Source organism: Eulemur rufifrons, chromosome 21 (genome assembly GCF_041146395.1).
Source record: "Eulemur rufifrons isolate Redbay chromosome 21, OSU_ERuf_1, whole genome shotgun sequence".
Classification (NCBI taxonomy): domain Eukaryota; kingdom Metazoa; phylum Chordata; class Mammalia; order Primates; family Lemuridae; genus Eulemur; species Eulemur rufifrons.
In genome coordinates, this window is record NC_091003.1 from 17,039,629 (window position 1) to 17,054,370 (window position 14,742).

A 14,742-nucleotide genomic window follows, 5' to 3' on the forward strand; every position below is an offset into this window, starting at 1 on the left:
CCCAGGAAAGAAACAGACAGACAGGCAGGGGGCTGGCCCCCGCCCCCTCGTCCCCCACGGGGGCTCCGCAGGGGGTGTCTGGTGATTCAAGCCCCTCTGAGCAGAGCTGTGTCTCCTTCCTTCTCAGATGGGGCCTGGGGGTGAATCAGCCTCTGGGGGCGGTGAGGCCGGGTCAGCTGCTGTCCTCAGCTCAGGCCTGGGGTGGGGGTGGTGAGGGGCCAGGCTGGGCCGTGGGGACAGTGAGCACACTGCCATGCCAGCCCCCCAACCCGCCTGATCTTTCCGGGGCACCCCTGACGCTGGAGGCCCTGAGGGGGTCCTGCCTCCATTTCCCGTCAGCAGGAGGTTGAGAGGTCCCTCCCTTGCCCTGCTCCTCTGCCCTCAGCCCTGGAGTGTGCCAGAGTGTCATCTGTCAAATGGGGACACGAACCCCTACTTCACAGGGACGTCAACACAATCAGTGCTGACATGGAGAGAGAGGGCTTGTGGGGTGCCCAGAACCACGCTGAGCCCTGGGCCCTCCCGGCAAACCCACTACGTAGGTGCCATTATTCCCGTTGCTCGGATGAAGAGACTGAGGCCAGGAAGCGGTCACTTCCCCAAAGGCAGCCAGCTCCTACCTGACAGAGCCCAAGCTCCAGCCTGGCTCTGAACGAGGCCAGAGGGCATCCTTCAAGCCACCAGACCTCCCCGTCTCCTCTCCATGAGAGATCTGGCACAGATAGGTTTGGAAATTGTAAAATGCTTTCAAAAACTACTTAGCATCGACTGTGGGTGTAACCAGAGTACAAATGAGTGTCAGACCCCTTCCGAGCCCTCAAAGATCAGGGAACGAGACTTGTCCCCGCTTGAAACAACAGCAGGGAGGACAAGGCAGACCAGAGCGGGTGGGGGGCAGGGATGCTTCCTGGAAGAAGCCGGCCTATGTGCCCCTGCCGTGTCCCTGCCGTGTCCCTGGCTCCCCTCCGAGCAGGGAACCGCACCAGGTGTGGGGACCGCTGTGCCCTGCAAGCCAGAGGCCTGGGCTCCACACTCGGTTCCACTGTCAACTCTGTATGTGGCCCTGGGCAAGTGTCTTTATTGCTCCCAGCCTCAGTTTCCCCATCTGAAAAATAAGCTGCTGTGACATTCTAGAAGAGGCTTGTGGATGGCAGGTAAAAGTCGGCAGGAATAGAGGGGCTGGGCGGCTGTCTGTGCCAAAGTGTGCGAGAGAGAGAGCACCTAGGGGCCCTGCAGAGGCCCGGGCCAGCCCACGCGCTCACTTCCTGGGCAGGGAAGATGAGCGACCGTGGAGGCAGCACTGCTGGCCCTCGCCTGGCAGCCCCTGCCGAGCCCTGGTGGGGGTGCCCATGTGGGCCTCCACTGTTCCCCTCTCCCTGAGGCCGGTCAAATCCCCCGCAGGCCCATCTGCAGGAGCCTGGGACGGGCTGAGGATGAAGTCACAGCTGGAAGGGGCTGGGCTGGGGCTGCCACTCCAGGGTGGGGCCTGGGGTCACGACCCTGGGAGCAGGCAGCCAAGAAGGGAGGATGCCTTCCGTGAGGGAGCCGGGGAGGGGGGGACACACACACACAGCAGCATAGAGAGGGAGGGAAGAAAACAAACTCCCAGAGACCAAAGCTGGCCTGGAGCGCAGCCTGGGCGGCCGATTCCTGGGGGGCCGCGGCCACGTTGCAGGCGGCTCCCAGACTCGCGCTCCGAGCCCCTGCCCGGCCTTCCTCCCAGAGGCCCAGCGCAGGTGGTGCCTGGACATGGACAGGAGGGGGAGGCTGGGCCCAGAGCAGTTGGGGAGCACGAACCAAGCCAGGTACCGAGAGAGGGGAAACTGAGGCACGGGAGGGGCTGGTCAGGGCTGGGGTTAAGTGGCCCTAGTGTCAGTGCCTTCTGGATCCTGTCCTCACTTCCTATTTCCTGTGGGGTGGGGCCGAGATTAAATGGCCACTGGGGGTGGATTATATGGCCAGTGTGGGGTCTGGGGAGCCAGAGGCGGTGCGAGGCCCTGGAAGTCCACTCGGAAGGGTGGCACAGGGGACAGACGGGGCGGGACAGTGGACAGGGCAGTGGCCTCCAGGAGAACTGGAGCACCTAGTGAGAGACTCAGGCGGGGGGACAGGGGATTGATAGATGGGGCCACGACAGGGCCCTGGTCACATGGATTTAGGGTCCAGGTCAGGCCAGGTCAGGTGACAGGGCTCTGGGCGGTGTGGAAGTGGAACCGGAGGCTGATGCAGAGCTCACGTGCAGGAGCCACTGCAGGGAGGGGAGAAAGGGCGGGGTGAGCTGGGGTGTCCCGAGCCAGGCCGGGGCCGGTGGGCCTCCTGGGGGTGCACACTGACCCGAGAACAGATGTGGGAGCAGTAAGTGCCAGGCGGGCCCTCCATGGCCCCCCAGGGAAAAGACAAGATATGGGGGAGGCAGGAAGGAGGAAGGAGGGCCAGTCTGGGCTCTACTGGCCTTCTTCCTGCTGGGAAATGCCAGCTGGGACAGTTTTATCACCCCACATGTGGGGCCCTGCCGAGAGAGCATGGGGTGCAAGAGCCTGGATAGGACAGGGCGTGGGGGGGGCGTGGCAGCAGGCACAAGGGCTCGTCCTGGCACGATGAGGGAGGATCGCATGGCTGGGCAGGTCCGGGATGTGGCAAGAGGCAGGAGCTGGGGTCATGGAAGGTGGCCAACAGGGTCGCAGGGGTAGCGTCAGGGCAAGGCTGCAGGAGCTCCCTGGCCTTGAAAACCTGACTCTTCCACCTTGATCTCAGGTCAGGGTCAGGCGGGAGGGCTGGAGTGTGGGGTCCCCAGGGGATGAGACATCACCTGGTACCGGGTGGGGGTGGGGGCTAGCAGCTTCGGGGACAGCATGGCCCCGCATGTATGACATGTTATCCGGCCAGTGCCCCACACCTCATGGAGTGTTTTGGTTTTACTGTTTACTGCCTTTCACGGAGGAGGAGTCGCTGTGCTTACTTTGCCCTGCTCACCACCGTTCCTTGCTGCCCACCCTCCTCATTCTGGAACCTGCCTGGCGCTGGCGGACACCAGAGCTTGTGACTCCAGAAGCACCTGCTGGGGCCGCCATCCTTCTCCCAGGCTGAGCTCCAAGGGGCTTCCCAGGCAGGGGGGCTCTCTCCGCCCCCCTCAGCATCCTGGGGAGGAAGCTGGGGTCCGACTTTGCCAAGCCTCCCTTGGTCTTTGCTGTGGGTGTCCCTTTCAGAATGGGGATGCTGGACCACCTTTTCGGAAGCTATCTTGCAGACCGTCCCCAAAGAACAGAACTGGGTCACAGCCAGCCCACCCCCATGTCTTCCTAGCCTGGGGACCAGTGGTCAGTAGAGCAGGTACACTGATGGCGCTCAGAAGGCCTGGCCCTCTGGGGCCCTGGGTGACAAGCTCCCCCTGGAGCCCCTCTTGGCCCAGTGGCAATGGGCAGGTTGGAAGAGGCTACCTCTGGGGTGGCTTCCAGCGCCCACGTTCAGTTCCACTTTATGACTGTCTAAAGTCCAAGCCGGGCCTCAGCCCCTCTTCCTGGAGCCTCCTTCTCAGCCAAGCCCCAGCCCGCCGGCTCCCACTGCCCCCCAAGCCACCCAACCAGGGGGCCACAGGTGCCAGCATCCATCTCTTGTCCAGTGTCTCGCCACCTCCCCAGACCCAGGTGAGTCAGGGCGCCCACTGCTGGGAACCCCGCTGAATCGGCCTGGGGCCTCCTCCCCGACATCCCCATCTTCAAACAGTCCCAGGGCAAGCCGCTCAGGAAAACCGCAGGGCGTTTTGTCGCAGGCTTCAGTATAATTTTATCAATCAGATTCTTAGAAGAGGGAAAAAGTCTACTCTCCTCACCCTCCCACCTCACTCGTCCCCTCCCCCCTCTTTCACTCTCACTTGCTTCCATTCATAATTTCCTATGATGCACCTCAAGCGACTTCCTGGAGTGGGGATCCCTGCTAAATATAGCTGTTTCTCTGTCTTACAACACAGGCTCCAGTATATAAATCAGGCAAATTCCCCATTTGAGCATGAACCTCTGAAAACTGCCGGCATCTGAGGTTTCCTCCAAGGCCCTCTGGAGTCCAGCCCATAATGAAGGTCTTGGCGGCAGGTAAATCCACCCGCCCCGCGCCGGCGTCCGCGTCCCCGCTGCGGGCGGCGGCAACTTGGGGCACTTGGCGAGCGCGATCGGGACACCCACCCGCTGCAGACACGGACGCTTGGGGCGCCCGCGCAGCGCCCGGGCCGCCGGAGGCGCTGGGTGGCGGCCGGAGCGAGCGCAGGCACATGGTCCCGGGCACCGCGCGCCCAGCCCGTGGCCAGCAGGTTGGCAGCCCGCGAGGGGGGCCGCCTCAGCCTTCCTCCTTTTCCTCGTCCTCCTCCTCACTCCCGCCACTGTCCCGTGCTGCTCTTCCCTCTCTGCTTCCTCCTGGATTCACCCTGTCTCTTTCTTTTTCTTTCTTTCTTTCCGCTTTCTCTTTTGCAACCGCGTCCCGGGCTGCTCCCTGGGAGGGGCGCGGGCGGCTGAGCAGCTTGCAAACTCCGGCCTGGGACGGGAGCAGGTGCCGCCTGCGTCTGCTCGTGCCTGGATAGCTGCGGTCAGCGCTAGGTGAGATGGGGGTGTGGGGGCCCCCCAGCCATCCCGGGGCCTGAGCACTGCCTGGGGATGCTGACTTGAACAGGGGATCCAGAAGAAGTGGCTTGAGGCTGCCACCATCCCTCCTGTCCCAGCAGGGGGATCCTGGCTAGAGGTCTCCAGCCCAGCGGGTCACTGCCCCCAGTCCCTGCTACCCTCAGGTGCCTCCAGCTGAGCCCTGGAAGGGCTGGTCTCGGGGAGCCCGGGTCCGGGGAAGCACCCCCGCCCCCACCCCAGTTGCCCTGGGTGGGGGGAGGGGTGATCTGGGACAGGCCCGTGCAGCTCCCAGCTCCCTGTCACCTTCACTTTCCTTCCTACCCGCCCACCTGGCTGCCAGTGTGACCTTTTCCCCTTTGTCTTTCCTCGTGCACCATTTCCTCTTCCTCCCAAGGCTGGGTGGAGGAGGGCGGCATGTAGGACCCAGTCCCCGGGCAAGGAACCCTAGGCAAGAGGGGTGAGCTCGTGGTCGGGGGCTGCCCAGAGCTGGTGGGGCAGGAAGTTTCGAATGACGGTTTGGGATGGAGAGTGGGGACAGACCTGCAGAAATGGGGTGAAGCTGAGGGTCTTACACGGGGGGCGTGGCCACACCAGGGAAGGGCAGAGAGGGGGGAGGGTGGAAGAGTGAGGAGGAAGCTGGCCCAGGAAGCCAGAATCCAGTGGCAGGCTGGGAGGGAAAAGTGGGTCCGTGGAAGACCCTCACCCCACTGTGGCCCCCATGGACACTCGGTTTGGGAGACTTGGGCTGCAGTGGGCCAGTGAGCAGGACGCCGTGCTTAGGAATCTGGTCCGTCGTGGGAGGTGGGGAGAGGGGCCTCCTTTCTCCTGCACCCACTGGGCAGGGCAAGTGGGGCCTTCCAGCCGGAGGCCATGAGGCCGCGGGGCTTTTGCCTTCCTGAGGGAAAGACTGGGTGGTTGGGATCCCCCCGGACCCCACTTCCCCTGGTCGGAACAGCTGATGTCCTGCCCCTTGTCCCTTCACCCCAGAAGAGAGCAGGGAGGGACAGGAAGGTGGAGAGGGAGACAGAGCAACAGATGCTGCCATGGAGGGAAAGCTAGGCCTGGGGAAGACAGCTGCAGGTGGCGAGAGGGGACAGGCGTCCTCTCCCACGAGCGCCCTGCCTGTCCCCAGGCCACTCTTTCCCGCCTTTCTGCTCATGGCTCCTTCCTGCCTGTTCCCAGGAGTTGTGCCCCTGCTGCTGGTTCTGCACTGGAAACACGGGGCAGGGAGCCCCCTCCCCATCACCCCTGTCAACGCCACCTGTGCCACACGCCACCCATGTCACAGCAACCTCATGAGCCAGATCAGGAACCAACTGGCGCAGCTCAACGGCAGCGCCAACGCCCTCTTCATTCTCTATGTGAGTTGCCCTGGGACACCGAGTGGGGTGCACGGAGGGGGCTTGCACATGTCAGCAGGGGCTGCCCTGACCCGGGCCGAGGGGACCCTTTTGGAGCTAGAAGGAGAGAGTGGGGAGGGGGGTTCCTCCTTGTGCTTTCCTGGGGTGCCCAGTCAGTGAGGGCAGAGCTGGGGTGCAAAGGGGGCCCCAGCACTTCTAGTCTTGTGACCGCTCCGCTGTGTGGAGTGAGAGGGGAAGCAGGGATCTCAGGCACCGTGTGCTGGGAGACAGTGCGCTGGGGGCGCTGGATGTGGAGGAGTCCCCAGGAAGAGTGTGAGCGTGGCCGGTAAAGCAAGCGTGCACGTGGTGCACCAGCTGGGGCGAGACGCTGCGTTTTCCCTTCTGTTCCCGTATGGTCACGATGGTGACAATGATGACCGCTTGCATGGTCTAGGTCTTACTTTCCAGCAAGGGCGTTCACACTAGGATGACTCCTGGCTCTCATGACTATTCTAGATGCCTATAGAGCAAGGGGCTGGGTCCCCATGTCACAGGTGGGGAAACGGAGGCCCAAGAGCTTGCCCAGAGGGTTGGTGGCAGGGCTGGGACGCTGACCCCTGACACTTCTCCTCTGCCCCTCTGCTCCTCAGTACACAGCCCAGGGGGAGCCGTTCCCCAACAACCTGGACAAGCTGTGTGGCCCCAACGTGACGGACTTCCCGCCCTTCCACGCCAACGGCACGGAGAAGGCCAAGCTGGTGGAGCTGTACCGCGTCATCGCGTACCTGGGCGCCTCCCTGGGCAACATCACCCGGGACCAGAAGCTCCTTAACCCCAACGCCCTCAGCCTCCACAGCAAGCTCAACGCCACCGCAGACGTCATGCGGGGCCTCCTCAGCAACGTGCTGTGCCGCCTGTGCAGCAAGTACCACGTGGCCCACGTGGACGTGACCTACGGCCCCGACACCTCGGGCAAGGACGTCTTCCAGAAGAAGAAGCTGGGCTGTCAGCTCCTGGGGAAGTACAAGCAGGTCATCGCAGTGGTGGCCCAGGCCTTCTAGGCAGGAGGCCTCGAAGTGCGCCGTGAACCAAGGGATTTCGGGAGCGGGATCCAGATGTGGGGGGCTCTCAAAGGGTGGCCGGGGGACACGCTAAACCCAAATGGGGGCTGCTGGCAGACCCCACGGGGGTCCTGGCTGGTCCGCTGCGCACCGGGTGGGCTGTGCTGGAACCGAGCAGGGTCGTCACTTCCATGGGCAGGGCCTATCGCCAGCACCGACTCAAAGAAGGTGCCCCTTCCTCTGGGAGATACAACCGCGGTGTCGGACTGGCAAGGGGGGTGTGGGCTGGACTTCTGCCCCTTCTTGTCCCCTCGGCCTGTTGCTCACTCTGTGTAGTGAGCAAACCGCACAAGTTGTCTCCAGCAGCCCTGGCCACAGGGCGAGACAGCAGGGCTCAGGGGGTTGCCGGCCCCAGCTAACGACCACCACTGTGCCTTTGCTGCCCCTTGGGTAGACTTCAGAAGGCTCAGGGGGCCCTCGGGTGGGCCAGAGGGGCTGGGATCCCAGAGGATTCCTTGTCCTCTAGAAGTTTGGTGAGTGGAAGACAGAGAAGCGTCCCTGGGGTGGGATGCTGTCTTCTCGTGAGCTCAGGCCTAGGGACTGTCAGGTGGAAGGTTCTGGAAGGTCACTGGTGTGCAGGCTTTCAGGGAGGCAGAAAAACCACCTTCAGGCCTGGGAAAGAGGAGAGACCCCGGAAGGCTTGGCGGGCTCATCTTCTCTTCCCTGCGGTCTTTCCTGCAGCCTGGGCCGGCCAGGATCTGGCGGTCAGCCGGGGGTGGGGTTTGTGCAGGTGGGCAGGGCAGGGCAGGTTGTGAAGCTTCTGGGGAGACCCAGCATCTTCCTTCTGGGCAGGGTCTATAGGGGAAGGGCTGGGGTGGCTCAGAGCAGCAGCTCCCACCCAAGGCCCAGGGAGGCCCTGTGAGGTCACACAAAGGTACTGGAGGGGGACCAGAGGCTGTCTCTGGTCCCTAGTGCAAGGGGACAGTAGAACTTGAGGTCAGGGTCTCAGGGAAGCCTGAGGTCCAAGAGTGCTGTGTCTGACCCAGCGTGATTTCTATTTATTATGATGTCCTATTTATATTAACTTATTGGTGCTTTCAGTGGCAAAGTTAATTCCCCTTCCCTGCTCCTTACTCAACAAAAATATTGTGTCGGCTCCTTACACGGGACCCAGGGCCGGGGCTTGGCAGGGCCTGGTCTGGCAGTCGGTGATGTTACAAGTGGAACACGGTGAAGCTCAGAGAAGTGTCAGGATTTGAGAGAACTCGAGGCCCGGGTGGGGGTGGGGGACCCGACTGCGTCCCCCCAGCCCCACTGTGACTCCCTTTGGTGGTGTCAGGGTCCAGGCTGCAGGGGCTGGGCCAGATGCTGGATTTTCTTGGCTGCAGGGGGCTGGTTCACCCTGTTCTCTGGCTCCCCCTGGCTTTGTGCCACAAGGAGCACCATTCCTGATTGAAAGGACACCCCCAGCAGTGGGCAAGGCGGCCCTGGTGGCCTGCCCTGTCGCTGTCGCTGTCCCCTTGTCCCCCAGGCTGCCTCTGAACTAGCAGTCAGGGGCCCTGGAGCAATCCGCAGCACCCAGCATGCTCCCACGCGGCGGGGAAGCTCCTCCGGTGGCCCGAACACCCACGGAGGGCGTGGGGGCCTGGCTGCACCCCGGGAAGTCGGGGCAGTGGTGGGGGAGCAGCTGCTCCCTCCTGCGGGGAGGAGGCGAGCGAGGCCTGAGACGGCTGGGACTCGGACCAGGAAGCTGTGGTCCCTCCTGCCCCACCTCCCTCCCACTCCCACCCATGTCTGGGCTCCCAGGCAGGGAACCCGATCCCTTCCTTTCGCTGGGGCCAGGCAAGCAGAGAAACGCCCTCTAGTCTGAGAGCAGGGGAGGGACATCGCTGCTCAGAGCAAGCGTCTGATCCCAGAGCAGGGCGGTCCTTCAAGTTCAGCGACAAGATTGTGGTACTAGTTAGGGTACTTCACGCTCACTTTGCACCTTTCTCTGTTGTTCTCTAAGCACTTTACCTGGACGGCGGGTGGGCAGGTCCTGAGGCCCGGGGTGGGCGTGGCAGGGTAGGGGTTGTCCATTCCAACAGCAACACTAAGATGTGGCTGTTTAAACGTGGTCACCTGACCCTTGTCCAGGGTCGCAGAGGCTTGGCATGGAGCGAGCTGTGCTTCCCCAAGCTGGGCTTCCAGAAAGACACACGTGTCTGAAATCAGGGCCTGCCTGTCCTCCTGTCCCCGTGCCTCCCTGCGGACGCGGATGCTGTGCGGGGCCCGCCTGGTGGCCTCCAAGGGCTCAGGAAGCAGAGCGTCTCCTCACTGTCCACACAGCCGCTGGCTCCGTGACGCCCTCCTGCCCAGCCTGGACTCAGCCGTTCGGCGCAACCTCGGCTCTGTCTAGACCCAGCCGGGCCGCACAGCGCCTCTGAATCGCGGAGCCTTCGCGCGACACAGCCTCGCGGGCTGGGAGCTGCACTTCTGTTCCTTTTCATCTGCTCTTGCTGGCCACACCTGTCCCTGGGCCAGAGGAGGAGGGAGGCCCATTGGCAGAGGACAGGGCAGGACAATCACTTTGTAATTTATCAAGAGAGAAGTACGGGGGCCCTTATTTATTATTTAAAAATTGAAATGAAAAAGCACTGCTAGTTTACTCATCTCTCCTCTCTGTCCTCCTCGTCCTCCTTTGTCCCCGGCCGGGGGACGTCCACCCTGGCCCAAGCAGTCCAGCTCCGCTTTGCCGGCTCTGCAGAGACGACGTAGCAAGGCGGGCTGGAGCCCCGAATCCATCGAGGTAGCAATTTCCCTTCGGACGGTACAGATGCTCCTACCTTACACCTGTCTCCAGTCCCCACCCGACCCCGGTACCACGTGCTGGCCCAGTGGCCCCACCGTGTGGCCTTAGACGTTTCCCTCCGGCCTTTCTGCTGAAAAGGACTTGGCCTTGGGTAACAATTTCCTCTTTGATGAATGTACCCTGTGGGGATGTTTCATACCGACAGATTATTTTTATTTATTCAATGTCATATTTAAAATATTTATTTTTTATACCGAAGGAATACTTTTTTTTTTTTTTTTTTTTAAGAAAAAGAGAAATGAATAAAGAATCTGCTCTTGGCTGGCTCTGCAGAGTGCGCTGATGTGGGGAGATGGGCTGGAGCGTGTGGGACTGTCCCCGTCCTGGGCACTGGCCGCGTGGAGCTCGGCTCAGCACAGGGCTGGAGGGAGGAGGAGGGGGCGAGGCAGGGCGGGGGTGGGTGGGCAGAATTTTGGCCCAGGCGGAACAAAGTGGGTGGTGTGCCCAGATCAGGGGGTGCAACAAAGAAAGGGGTGGATTGCTCGGAAGTGGGGAGGGTGGGGAGGGTGTTGCCTGATGTCTTAGCTCACTCATCCCAGCCCCTCCCCTGCCTCCCACAGAACCATCCCCACTTCCCAGAGGAGGAAACTGAGGCTCTGAGAGAGGAAACCACACGCCCACGGTCACCTGAAATGTTTAGGGCCACCCCTTTAACCTCCAAGTCTCATGCTCTTTCCCTACCTGGAACTTCAGGGACCTGGAAGATACAAGCTGCCTAGGTCTCTGTCACCCAGGAGTGGTCCACTGATAGTGTCCCTGTCCAGAGGGACATAACAGGACAGGCCTGAATGACTCCAGAGCAGGAAGGACAAGGGTCCTGCCCAGAACCACACAGGACGCTGGGGCCAGAACTGAAGCTCACTCTGCTCACCCTGATGGCTTTTCTGTGGGGCTTTTCTGGCCCCGAGTAGTTCTCCCAGAGAGGACACTGCCGTCCCTCCTCCTGCTTCACCCTTGGGGACCTCCTTCCACTGTAACCTTCTTCCCAGCCTGCTGGGACCTCTTCCTTGGGGAACTCGAGGTCAGAACTGGGAAGCCACAGGCTCCGGAGTGGCCCCAAGTGTCGCCTGTGCTTTGCTCTGGGGTCTGGGGCTGGGGCTCCCCCAGCCGAGATTCCTTTTGGGGATCTGGGCAGTGTTTCTGAGAGTCACCCACTTGTTCATTCATGGGTGTTTATAAATGTCAGGTTCTGCGCCAGATTCCAAAGATGAATGGGACATGGCCCAAACCTTCCAGAAGCTCACAGGCTGGTAGGGACAATCAATAACTCCGAGCGGGGAGGATGTGTGTGACGGACCAGGTGCACAGAAGGTGGTGAGATCGAGGTCGGGTGGGGGGAGCACAGCTCTGGGAGTCACGGGGGGGTTGGACTGTGGTCCCCTCTGCTCTGTGCAATGAAGGGCCTGGACCCACGACATTGGCCTCGCCTGGGAGCAGATTAGACATGTAGAATCTTGGCCTCACCCCCGTCCCCAGACTCTTCCCATTAACAAGATCCCAGGCGATCTGTGCGCTCACTAAAGTTGGAGAACAGCCACCCTGCGCTTTCATCTCTCATTCCTCATGAGGCCACGGCCAAGTGCAGATCGCCAAGTACAGATCGCCAAGGCGGTCAGGCCCACAGCTGTTTCTGAGTCGGCCCCCCTGAAGCGCAGCTTCCAGCGTCTCCCGCCCCTCCAGGCTGGCTGGGGCCATCGGCCACACCCCGCCATCTCCTCCCGTCCCAGCTGCCCAGGGCTGGAAACATCCCTCCCTTGCACTCAGGGGAGACGGAGTCGAAGCCTTTCAGAAAGAGACCTTTACTGGGAAACTAGAGTGAAACAAAACAAATGGCAAAGTGCAGAAAGGGAGGGAATTACGGGGGTGTCAGATCCTAACTGGGGCCCAGTGGCGTTGGGGCTGGGCAGGGCCTAGGGGGCTCTCCCTGCCTCCCTCTGGGGAATTCTCCAGTCTGGGAGAGGGCCCTGCCCCGGCCACAGAGGACAAAGGGCTGTTAATTGGTTATTGGGTCACTCTCCAAATAAGAGGCAAAAACAATCCCTTGGTGGGAGGAAGGGAGGCACTTGCTCTGCCGGGAAGGCCCTGCCCCTGACGCCGGGGTCCTCGCCTGGCTGTGGCCGGGCCGTACCACGTGCGGTCCTGTGACCCTCTCTGAGCTCAGCACTCTTATCTGCGAAATTGCAATAGTCAGTGATGAACGCCATCCTGTCCGCTTCACAGGGTTGCTCGAAGGAGCCAACAAGTAGGGAGACAGAAATGTCCTGTGACTCGGGGCCGGCCCTGCCACGCACCGGTGCAGACGGGCAAAGCAGAAGGAATCTCAGACACGTGGCTCCCTCGTTGCAGGGGAAAGGGGGTCGCGCTCCCCAACCCCCGTGAACGCAGAAGGGAGGATTCTGACAGCCCTGAGTCCAAGGCCACTGCCAGGTTGATGGGGAGGGTGCGAGCAGGGTGGACAAATGTCCCGGCTGATTCATCCTGATGGTACCTTGAGTCCCAGGCCCGGAGGAACTGAGGACAGAGAGGGCCCCTGACCTCAGGCATATGGAGAGTCAATTGGAAATTCCAGATACCCCCCCCCCCGTGGAAACTTCTCCCTTCCTGGCTCCGAGGAGCTCAACAGGACAGGGGACCCCTCCAAACCCCAAGGGGACAATCACCAGCACCCATCCCGCAGGATACCCAAGCCCACGGGCTCTGTGACGCCCCCACACTTCACAGTTCACAAAGCGTTTTCCCGCCCATCGTGAGAACCTTCCAGCTGTTCTGTGAGCTGGGGCTGGGTTACTCTCTCCATTTCACAGATGTGGAAACTGAGGCCCAGGGAGGCCAAGGGACCACCCCGGCATCCTCCAGCTTGTGAGAGATGCTCTTGGTGTTTGCACAGCTCCGTGGACATCACACGTCTGCTGACCTGGTAAGGGCCTCTGTGCGCCAGGAGCTCAAGGGTTAGTTACCGGTAGAAGGAGGAGTCTCCCAGGTAACCTCTGCTCTAAATCCAAATACGGGGCAGAAGGGGGATCCATTTATTATGCTAAACAAGCACATTTTCAGCAATAAATAGTAACGTCATAATAGAACCACGATGTATTTATTTCCCTATTAATAGTCCTCTTTTTGTAAACAGCCTATAAAACAGCTCACAACACAAGGCACAGATTAGTAATAAAAATACTGATAAACAGGATCAGAGAAAATATAAACAGAGAGAGAAAACTAACAGAGAAAGAAACTAATACAGAAAGAAAGAAAATAAACGTTTCAGATCCCAAGGGGCCGCGGCTGTAATCACCATAGCTGAGCTTCAAAGTTGGGTCTGAAACTTCCTGGCAGCTCAAGGAAAGAGGGAAATGTGATCTTGTTACGTGATTCTCACGATCAGAAAAGAGGAGTCTCAGGGAAAGCAGAGTCTGTCCTGGGAGTGGGTTGCAAAGGGAATTTCTCCCTGGAGACCCACGGTGGGTGGCAGTGGGTGCCATGAGGGGCCCCACCTCTGTGCAGGTGTGTGGATTCCTGGGGTGCTGTTTCTGCAGCCGCCTTTGCAAAAGCTGCTGCCTAACGCCCAAGGCAGCCTGTTGTAGTTTGAATGTGTCCCTCAAATTCCATGTTTTGGAAACTTAACCCCCAAGTTCATGTTGCTGGGCAGTTGGGCCCTTGGGAGGTAAGTAGGATTCGATAAGGTCATCAGGGTGGGGCCCCCATGATGGGACTGGTGGCTTTATAAGAAGAGGAAGGGAGACTTGAGCTGACACACTTACTCCCTGTCTCTCACCATGTGATGCCTTCCCCTGTGTCACCATGCAGCAGGAAGGTCCTCACCAGATCCTGGCGCCATGCTCTTGGACTTCCCAGCCTCTAGAACCAGGAGCTGAATCAACTTCTTTTCTTTGTAAGTTACCCAGTCTGTAATATTCTGCTAGAATAACAGAAAACAGACTAAAATACAGTCCAATCAAGGGGATTCTACAAGGGGCCAGGATGACACAGGCACAAACTGGGGCTCTGTCCACCCAACCTAAGGGTGGACTTTTGAAGGTGGGGCAGGGGCTGAATATGCCTCAGAAGCTTCCACCCTGTCCCTGGGATTTTAGAAACCTTTTTATTGGTGAGGGGCTTCCTCCCTCCTGGAAGAGCCGGTGAATGCCGGAGGGACACCCGCTGGTCCATGAGCAATGCTGTGAGGAGGGGGCGGGACGGAAGGCACCATGACCAGGGCAGGGATTTGGAGATCGGTGGCCTTGAGTCTCTGCCTTGTTCCAAGGCCACATGGGTCCTCTGGGACCCAGACAGAAAGCCTTTTATTGGTCACTGGCTCCGGCATCCAGGACACTTCCGGAGCTTCCTCCTGCCCCGGCAGAGGCCCCAGCTCAGATCCATCCCTTTGACTTGGGGGAAGCACTTCCCTGCTTTGGACTCACTTCAGGGGACAAAAATTTCAATTATGAGGACGTGGTCAAGCCCTGCCTACTCCAGCTGCACGCCAGTGGCTGGGGGCGAGGGGAGGGTGTGTGAAGAGAGGGTGTCTGGGGTGGGGAGCCAGGGGATGCAGGGGGAGAGCCACAGACAGCAGTGGGATTCGGGGTGGCCAACAGGGGTTAGCCAAGCACAAAACCACCAGCCAGAGGAAAGTATGTGCGAGGCATTTTTGTAATTCCTAATGGCTCAGTCCAGCTCCTGCCTAGACAGTCAATGAATCAAAGCCGGGAATGGCTCTACCTGTCAGCGGGCGCTGTCCTCCCACCCCTTGGGGGGCCCGGCAGGCCAGCTGGAACCCTCCCAGCTCCCCAGAAGGTCCGTTCTTTGCAGATGAGAAGCGTGCCACAGGCAAGGGCCTGTACGGCAGCCCGTGGCTGCAGAACTCGGCACCCTCCTCTGCCTGC

At 60.6% G+C, this 14,742-nt stretch overlaps 1 protein-coding gene across 1 annotated transcript; it reads left to right on the forward strand.

Moving 5' to 3' along the window:
• Positions 1-4,069: 4,069 nt before the first annotated feature.
• LIF (LIF interleukin 6 family cytokine) lies at positions 4,070-7,074 on the forward strand. Its single transcript, XM_069497366.1, has 3 exons — positions 4,070-4,088; positions 5,793-5,971; positions 6,601-7,074. Exons 1-3 carry the CDS (start codon positions 4,070-4,072, stop codon positions 7,009-7,011), a joined length of 609 nt encoding a protein of 202 aa, XP_069353467.1. The 3' UTR covers positions 7,012-7,074.
• Positions 7,075-14,742: the final 7,668 nt, after the last annotated feature.

Excerpts from the sequence above, each read along its gene's own strand:
- LIF (XM_069497366.1), top strand. Across the intron at positions 5,972-6,600 it reads ACGCCCTCTTCATTCTCTAT|TACACAGCCCAGGGGGAGCC; the intron begins GTGAGTTGCCCT and ends TCTGCTCCTCAG.